We start from the raw sequence: 8,732 nt of genomic DNA, 5'->3' as shown, positions 1-8,732 counted from the left end.
CATAACATTACCAAAACACAATTAAAAATGTTATATTTAATTGATAACAAAAATAGCATGTTTTAGAGTAAAAAAGTAGAGAGAGAGAGAGAGAGTGAGAATTATTAGTGATTAAGCTGTAATCTATCAAATTTTGCTATTGTATGTGTTAATTTATGTTAGATTGTGAGTGTGTTTTTTTTAATTATTATTATTATTATTATTTGTATATATAAAATATACATGGGTTGTTTACCATTAGTAGTATTAGCATTATATTAGAAAAATATATTTAATACTTTATAATAAATATCAACAACTTACTATATTTAACTAGTTGTGAGTAACTTCTAGATTCATACTTTAGTAAATTGTATAATTAAAAATGCTTCACTCTTATCTTATCATCGTAAATTGTTATTTCAAATAAAAAATTCTATAGTGCATGCCTCTTCATATTTATTTAATTTGTATTTATATGGATTTTTATATTATGAGTGTTTAGCACAAAATCCTAACTTATTCAATATTTATTTAACTAAATTAATATAAATATATATTAATTTTAAACAGTAAAATACCTTCCTTTCAAAAAAAAAAAAAAACAGTAAGTACCTGAAATTGATGTATACAATCTCTGCATATCTCTCTCTCTCTCTCTCTCTCTCTCTCTCCTATTCTTCACAACCGTTGTCGTCAGCATCGTCATCCTCTCGCTGTAAAGCTTTGTCCTTTTATCTCTCTCTCTCTCTCCCCCTCTCTCACTCTGACACGAAAAATTTGGGTTTGGGAACAGAGCGAGGTGAGCAATGGAGGTTGTTGGGGCTCCCGGAATTGCTCTAGCTTGTCTGAGTTGAAAGTTTTCAGGGGGGTTTTGGCTTTGAATTTTTGTGGGGTTTTGGAGAATTGAGAGCTGAAGAAGAAGAAAGTTGACATTAATGGCGGTGGAATATGAGTGTTGTGAAACTGGGTTTTTCATTCATATAGGGGTGATCGTTCTCTTGGTGGTGTTTGCCGGTATGATGTCTGGGCTCACCTTGGGCCTCATGTCTCTCAGCCTTGTCGATCTCGAAGTCTTGGCTAAGTCTGGTACGCCCAAGGACCGCATATATGCAGGTATTTTCATATCCCCCTTTTGTATGGCAGGATGATATATCATGATTCTATGTTTGGTTGCTCGGAAAATATGATGAAATGAACGAAACGAAAAAGGGGGTAATTTGTATTTAAGTAAATGGTAGCTTCATTATGATGTCGGACTTTTGGTAGTTTTATTAATTAAAAAAGATGAACTTTAAGCTAACTTGTTTTTATTTATATTTTATTCATTTTGTTTTTCCATATGGGCCACAAATTAGAGGATTATTGATGCTATTTTTGTATGATTTTTGTTGTTTCATTTGATCAAGTCCATATGTTTGATGAGCCAAGTTCCATTAATGGAATTTTCAAGTTCTTATGCTTATGAAAACTATATTGAGCTGCTATTTGTCTACAGAAAGAAATTAGATGACTGTATTGGGCTTGAACAAGGATGCTAGTTGCTAATCATTTTTTTGGGTACCAAATGAAGTTGTATCTGATATTCATTGGGGTCATCTTTGTTGTCTTTTGGTGATTTGTCAACTCAGTTTTTTGGTTCTAGTTTATTACTCACTTGTATGGCTATTGTAGCCATCAGAAAGGCATACTGAGTCTTAGCGTTGCCTCTCTTAGTCTTAGTGTCGTGTTACGTGGATGTGCAAAGTTGTGGTGGTGTATATTCTGCTCATAATAAATTCTTGACCTTAATGTTGCAGCAAAGATATTGCCAGTCGTCAAAAATCAACATTTATTGCTCTGCACTCTACTAATTTGCAATGCAGCTGCCATGGAGGTAAGTTTACTAACGCTTCCAGTTATCTTTAATTTTTCAAAATTATTTTGAAGTTGCTAAATGGTTGTTCAATCTGTCAGACACTTCCCATTTTTCTGGATGGTCTCGTTACGGCCTGGGGTGCTATTCTAATCTCAGTGACATTGATTCTCCTGTTTGGTGAGGTGAGTGATGAATATTCATTTATTTTGCAACTATAGGAGAGGAGGCCAAGACAGACAGACATATTAATTCTTTTAATTACAGGCTTCTTGGTTTATGGTGCTTGTCTATTATCGATAAATTTTTTTTATAGCTGCTGTTTGTAGATTGATATACCAAAACTAAATGGTAGATTCAAGACTCTGACATGGTTTATGCAAAGTAAAGGAGAATTAAGGCTTTTTTCATTTACTTTTCCATGCATTTTGAACTCAGTATCTTTGGCTGTGGTTGTGCATGTGTGAGACTGAGTATCTCTGTACTTTTTTGATCAGATTATACCGCAATCGGTTTGTTCTCGATATGGTTTGGCCATTGGTGCTACAGTAGCACCAATTGTCCGAGTTCTTGTTTGGATCTGCTTCCCGGTGGCATATCCAATTAGCAAGGTATTTATCTTGACCTAGTTTCTTCCTGTTATGTTGATTTATGTAAGCGTCAAGGATCAGACTCACTATTGTCCAATTTTAATGCTACACCATTTTTAATTCCATAGAATGAATCAATAGTTTTCTATCCTAATAGATATAGAATCCTATTTAACTCAAATTTGTTGTTTGATATTACTTTTATTTTCCAGCTTTTAGACTATCTGCTGGGACACAGACATGTTGCGCTGTTTCGCAGAGCTGAGTTGAAAACGCTCGTTGATTTCCATGGCAATGAGGTGTGTACAATTTCGTTTGGTTTTTTAAAACTTCCACATCATAAGCAATGTCATCATTGTTTCACCATTTTACCAGTTGAAGTTTGATTGTTTAAACCATTCAGTAGCTGTTTAGTAGTTAACTAGTCTTAATTGTATGACTTATTAGAGCATACTAGGAGCAGATTAAGGGAAATCAGGCAGGATTCATAATACAATCTAATATTTGACACTATGACATGTTTTTTAGGCCGGAAAAGGTGGAGAATTGACACATGATGAGACAACCATTATTGCTGGAGCCCTTGGGCTCTCTGAGAAAACAGCCGGTGATGCTATGACACCTATATCTGATACTTTCGCAATTGATATTAATGCCAAGCTTGACCGGTATGATATTGTTCAAAACTTATATTAGAAAATTGTCTTATATTAGTTGGCCAATTTTGATTAGCTAGACTAATACTTGGTAGCACACAGGAATTTGATGAGTTTGATATTGGGAAAAGGCCATAGTAGAGTACCTGTTTATTACGAGGAACCTACAAACATAATTGGACTTGTACTGGTAATTTCTTTCCCATCTTCTGTCCCCCGTGAATGAAGGTTCAAGTCGTATTTCGAATTCCACTGGAAAAATTACTATGCCAGTTTTTATGCTATATTTTCATGACATCAGCTCAACTGTTAATTTGAAATTTAGGTAAAAAATTTATTAACAATTCACCCAGAAGATGAGGTTCCTGTGAAGAATGTCACTATACGTCGGATTCCAAGGTATGTCTTGTTGAAGGAATTGCATCTGTATAGCTTAAAGTAGATTTGTAAAATGTATGTAGGATTACATATGTATCACACGACACATAAATCTGATTTTCTGCACCTGTCTTACAGGGTTACGGAAACTCTGCCATTGTATGATATATTGAATGAGTTTCAGAAAGGTCATAGTCACATGGCTGTTGTTGTAAGAAATCGTAACAAGATCACAGAGGAATCTCTTGGGAAACCTGCTGACTGTAAACACCAGCTTACTTTAAAATGCTTGAATTTTCTGTGTTACAATAATAATTGGTTCTCACGTTCTCTATCCGTCTCTCAATAGATTCAGCGAAAGACGTAAGAGTTGACATTGATTCTGAAAAGCCTCAAGAGAAGGTGTTAAAGAGCAAGAGATCACTCCAGAAGTGGAAGAGCTTTCCCAACAGTGAAAATAATTCAAATAGGAGTGGATCTAGGAGCAAGAAGTGGGCAAAGGACATGTACTCAGATATCCTGGAGATTGATGGCAATCCTCTCCCTAAGCTCCCTGAAGAGGAAGAAGCAGTTGGCATTATAACAATGGAGGATGTCATTGAAGAGCTTTTACAGGTAATAGAAACCACTCAACCATATCACCTAAATTGTTTTCTCCCACACTTTCCCATTCATGGGCTATACCTACATTATATTTCTGCATTATGTAGGAGGAGATCTTTGACGAAACGGATCATCATTTCGAGGACTCATGACGTTGGCCTCTCCCTCATAGCTGAATGAATTGCAGTACATATAATGACGAAAAAGAATTGTTGTATTTGTTTTGGTCACTAGAAAGTAGTCCGGAATTGTACTTGAACTATATTGATAGCCCTTTTGGGGTTGAGATGTGAAAACCCAAATACATATATAAAACTGTAGTGCAGTTAGTATCTATAGTAAAAAACTACTAAAGAAAACAATCTTTTCTAGTTAACATGTAAGAAAGGATTGTGTACTGTATTTCAGAGTGCTTTTGAGCGAAATGTTTACTTGTGTTTCTTCTCGTTCCGCATTGCTATTACTGTATTTGTCTCCCTCAGACGAAGACACCAACAAAAACCGTCCAGAGCTCAGATGGCTGGCTGGAGAAGTTACTAATGTAGATTTTTCTTTTTCCTTTGCTGGAGAAAATTGAGATGCCTAAATTGTGTTTATTGTTCTTGCTTGCTTCTTTTCTCCTTCTCCTTCTCCTTCCACTTCTATTTCTTGTTTGTTAGTTCTTTGGTAATTTATGGTAATTAAATTTCTTCTTTAGATACTAAGTAACTTATAAGATTTCCAGAGAAAAGAAAAAAAATACCCACATTCTCAAAAATAAAAATAAAAAATGAAAAAGAGGTTCTGTAGTAACTTGGTAGGGCTTGGTTAACTAACTACACGAGTGATGAGGCTAAATATTTGGTGGTAATTTGGCGGTAGAGTTTGCAGTCTTCTATTTTCAAATCCCTATTTTCAATTCTTGATAATGCTTTTTCTCGAGTTTTTTTTCCTCTATAATATACCATATATTTAAGAAAATTCATATATATATATATATATATATATAAATTCTATAGTAGGGGTGCCAGTTTAGCCCCTACTAGTAATTTTATTTGACGTTGTATATTGTAGTTATAATATATATTCCACCAAATATGGGAAAATTTCAAATAATTTACGATGTCCAAAATAATGTTTAAACTGCTAATTGCACTCGTTTTTTTTAATATACGAATGCAACCAACCATTTTGAACTCTAGTCTTTGACATTGTAAAGTATTTAGAATTTTTTGAAAACTAGTGGGCTGTCTACTATAACTACAATATACATCATCATATAAAAAAAATTGGGTTATAATTTCTATACATATTGAAAACAAAAATACCCCTACCGGTAGGGACTAAACTGACACTCCTACTATAAAATTTCCCTATATATAATATAGGGAATTCTTTGGTAGGGCATGCCTTTTGCCCCCACCGGTAGGGGCGTTTCTGTTTTCAGTGCGTGAAAAATTATAGCCCAAATTTTTTTATATGATGATGTACACTGTAGTTACAATAGAGTTCCCACCAATTTTCAAGAAATTCCGAATAATTTACAGTGCTGAAAAAGACTTCAAAATAATTTGTTTCACGTGCGTATAAAATAAGCTTAAACACAACATGTTTTCGGTACCTGGATAGATTACAATCCAAATTTTTTTATATGACGGTGTATAATGTAGTTATATAAAATCAACCATAAATTTTTGGGAAATTTCAAATAATTTACAGTGCCGAAAATAAGAAACAAGTTGTTTTGAAGCATGTTTTATACGCACGTGAAACAAGTTATTTTGAAGATTGTTTTCGGTATAAATTATTCAAAATTTTCCAAAAACTGGTGGAATGTTTTAAATAACTACAATATACATCGTCATATAACAAAATTAGATTATAATTTTTTCACATGCCAAAAACAGAGACGCTCCTACCGATGAGGTCAAAATGCATGCCCCTACTATAGTCATCCCCTATATAAATTTATATATATATAGGTGCATCATTAATGGTTACTACCCATGAATGATTACTTTAATATTAACCATTGAATTAAGATCAATGGTCCACATTTATAGTTGTTAATTAATATTTCTAAAAATAAATTTTGATTTTTTTCAAATTTTTGGAAGGGTTACCTGATGAAAAACATGTATTTATTATGAAAATATAATATTGTAAACTTTTTGATTTTTCAAATGCATGTCAATTTCTAAATATAACTAGTGTCTTTCATTAGTTGGAAACAACATTAATTATGGCAAAAAAATAACTAAATTCGAAATTAATGTAGAAAAAAAAATTTACTTGTTGGTGACTTGCTATACCAAGTCACTATGTTGCCACATCATCATAATTGTTAGTACCCATCTATAGTTAGTAACCATTGAGAAGTCTTTCACACACACACATATATATATATTTATATATATATATATAAATATATAGGGAGCTTCTTAGGTAGGGATTCAATTTTGCCCCTACTATAGGGGCGTTTTCTATTTTCGATACTTGGAGAAATTATAGACTATTTTTTTGTATGACAACGTATATGATAGTTATAGTAGGCATCTCACTATTTTTTGGAAAATTTTGAATAATTTATAGTGTCAAAATCACAGTTCAAACTGTTTGTTTGCCATGCGTATAAAAAAATTAGGCCCTGACTTTTTGTTGGCTTCAAAAAAATTTTAATTAAATAATTAAATTTTTTCAAATTTTTTTTTTTAAATTCATAATTTTAATATAGAATTTTTTAATATTTTATTATATTGAAATTCATAGGTATTTTTCAAAAAGAAAATAAGAAAAAAATTATTTAATTTTAAAATTAGGATGTCTCATATCTTTATATATAAAAAGTGTGTACTTGACAGATTATTGGTTTAATGGTTTTTATTTATTTTTTAAATAAAAATTATCTTATTCTTTTTTTTTTAAACTATAGATAATATTTTGCTTTAATTTTATTTAATATATTTGTTACACCCAAATTTTGAGATTTCGAGATTTAAATAGCAGCCTCGAAATAAGGCTCGCGAGTGAAGAGATCGAAATTACGAAAGGTATTCGTATGATTACTTGTGTTTATACCGATTATATATTTAAGTGCCACGTCACTAGCACTCGAGTATGCAATATGAGTTTGAAGGTAGAGGTCCCCACCGAAGGACAAGTTCGAAAGTCTGATCAAATAAAGAGGCGGTGGTATTAGGAATGCTGAGCTCGAAAATATATGCAAGCTCGAAAGCGCATTGAAGCAACAAGTGAATGCGGTTATAATTCCCTGTATATGTGGGTGTAGTTAAAACCGTGTCTAAACAACCCTATTTTCAAAGGATAGTTGTTTAAGTAATGCATTTAATTGTATTTATTTAAATTCATTTGTATTTTGAATTCAAATGAGATATGATGTAACTTCCCTAAAATTAAGGGAAGAATATTCTGAAAACCAGGTCTATAAATAGCCTGGATGGTGGTCATTTATTTTTTACGCACAAATTTGTACTCAAAGCTCTGTGAAATTGCTTTAAACGCATATTACTTATTGAATAAATTTGACTCGTGGGTGTAGGTATATTTAACTACTGAACCATGTAAAAATTATATCGTTCTTTATTTTCTTCCTATTTTGTTTATAAGTGCTTAATTACTCTTATTTCTTTTTAGTTGACGAAAAACGTCGTTAGCGGTTTGGTGCTTTCATTGAGAGCATTAAGCATTCTTTCAAACGTCTTGTTTTATAGTGGACGACCACTCCCAGGAACTCCTAGGCCTGGCAAGTAGCCGGTCAATGATCAAACTCTCGATGAAGGGAGATTGTCAACCACACCGCGGGATCAGGGTCAATCACGAGATCCTGGTCAAAGTTTCAAGCCACAAAATCAGGATTATTAATCCCGACAGATATGTTCCAATGGTGGAATTAGAAAACCAAAGGCTGTAAGGGCTAGCGAAAACGCTGGGGTTAACTAGTCAAGGGTTTCGTCTTGAAACCCGACACATACCAACCAAACCAGAGAGGTTTCTGCAGACACTGGGAATAACCCTCCCCCACAAGCGACTTGGTATAATAACCCATAGCCTGCGAGGCCAACTGTGAACAATGAAAGGCCACTGCCATCTCCAATTTGGCATCCGCCCTCTCCAATAAGATATCCATCACCAACGTGAGAGGTTACACAGGCCCCAAGTGGACTTCGAGTTGGAGAAGGGGCACCTCAGAGGCCTGCCTGAAGTGCAAGGAGTGCAAGTCGAGACAGGAACCCTCAGGCTCGGCCAGAGCAAAGGCCTCAATAGGGGCAGACCAAGGGCATAGACGGGCGAGACAACCCTAGTCGTCTGGGAGTTATCTGTCGAGGTCACGCGCAACTGGGACTAGAGTGCAAGTGGACAATCCACCTCTAAACTATGCCCAACAACAATAGCAAAGGATTGTCAGTTTTCTCAATGGCAGTCAAGACTATAGCAGATCGGTGAGTGTCTCTAACACCGAACCAAAGTACTATGAGAATTATCCTAACATTGATCCCGATCTTTGAGACCACCTGAACCAGAGTCGAGGGCAGTACAACCAGCAAAATCTGGACTTAAAGGCACATCTAAATGCCCAAAGGGAGCCTTTACAACCTTTATACGAGAATAATTATAACCCAATACTACAACAAGGGGCTGGAGTTCCTTGGAACAATAACCAACCCACAGTAG

The 8,732-nt window shown here is 34.3% G+C and overlaps 1 protein-coding gene across 1 annotated transcript; it reads left to right on the top strand.

Moving 5' to 3' along the window:
• Nucleotides 1-584: 584 nt before the first annotated feature.
• On the top strand, nucleotides 585-4,506 carry LOC133782929 (DUF21 domain-containing protein At2g14520-like). Its single transcript, XM_062222400.1, has 11 exons — nucleotides 585-1,095; nucleotides 1,779-1,855; nucleotides 1,936-2,019; nucleotides 2,332-2,445; nucleotides 2,637-2,723; nucleotides 2,953-3,092; nucleotides 3,183-3,270; nucleotides 3,406-3,479; nucleotides 3,597-3,721; nucleotides 3,808-4,073; nucleotides 4,169-4,506. Exons 1-11 carry the CDS (start codon nucleotides 918-920, stop codon nucleotides 4,211-4,213), a joined length of 1,278 nt encoding a protein of 425 aa, XP_062078384.1. The 5' UTR covers nucleotides 585-917; the 3' UTR covers nucleotides 4,214-4,506.
• Nucleotides 4,507-8,732: the final 4,226 nt, after the last annotated feature.

This window comes from Humulus lupulus, chromosome 6, assembly GCF_963169125.1.
Source record: "Humulus lupulus chromosome 6, drHumLupu1.1, whole genome shotgun sequence".
NCBI lineage: Eukaryota > Viridiplantae > Streptophyta > Magnoliopsida > Rosales > Cannabaceae > Humulus > Humulus lupulus.
This window is presented reverse-complemented; position numbering and strand designations above follow the sequence as displayed.

Excerpts from the sequence above, each read along its gene's own strand:
- LOC133782929 (XM_062222400.1), top strand. The coding sequence starts at position 918 with ATGGCGGTGGAATATGAGTGTTGTGAAACTGGGTTTTTCATTCATATA. Across the intron at positions 2,724-2,952 it reads TTGATTTCCATGGCAATGAG|GCCGGAAAAGGTGGAGAATT; the intron begins GTGTGTACAATT and ends CATGTTTTTTAG. Across the intron at positions 3,722-3,807 it reads TCTTGGGAAACCTGCTGACT|ATTCAGCGAAAGACGTAAGA; the intron begins GTAAACACCAGC and ends GTCTCTCAATAG.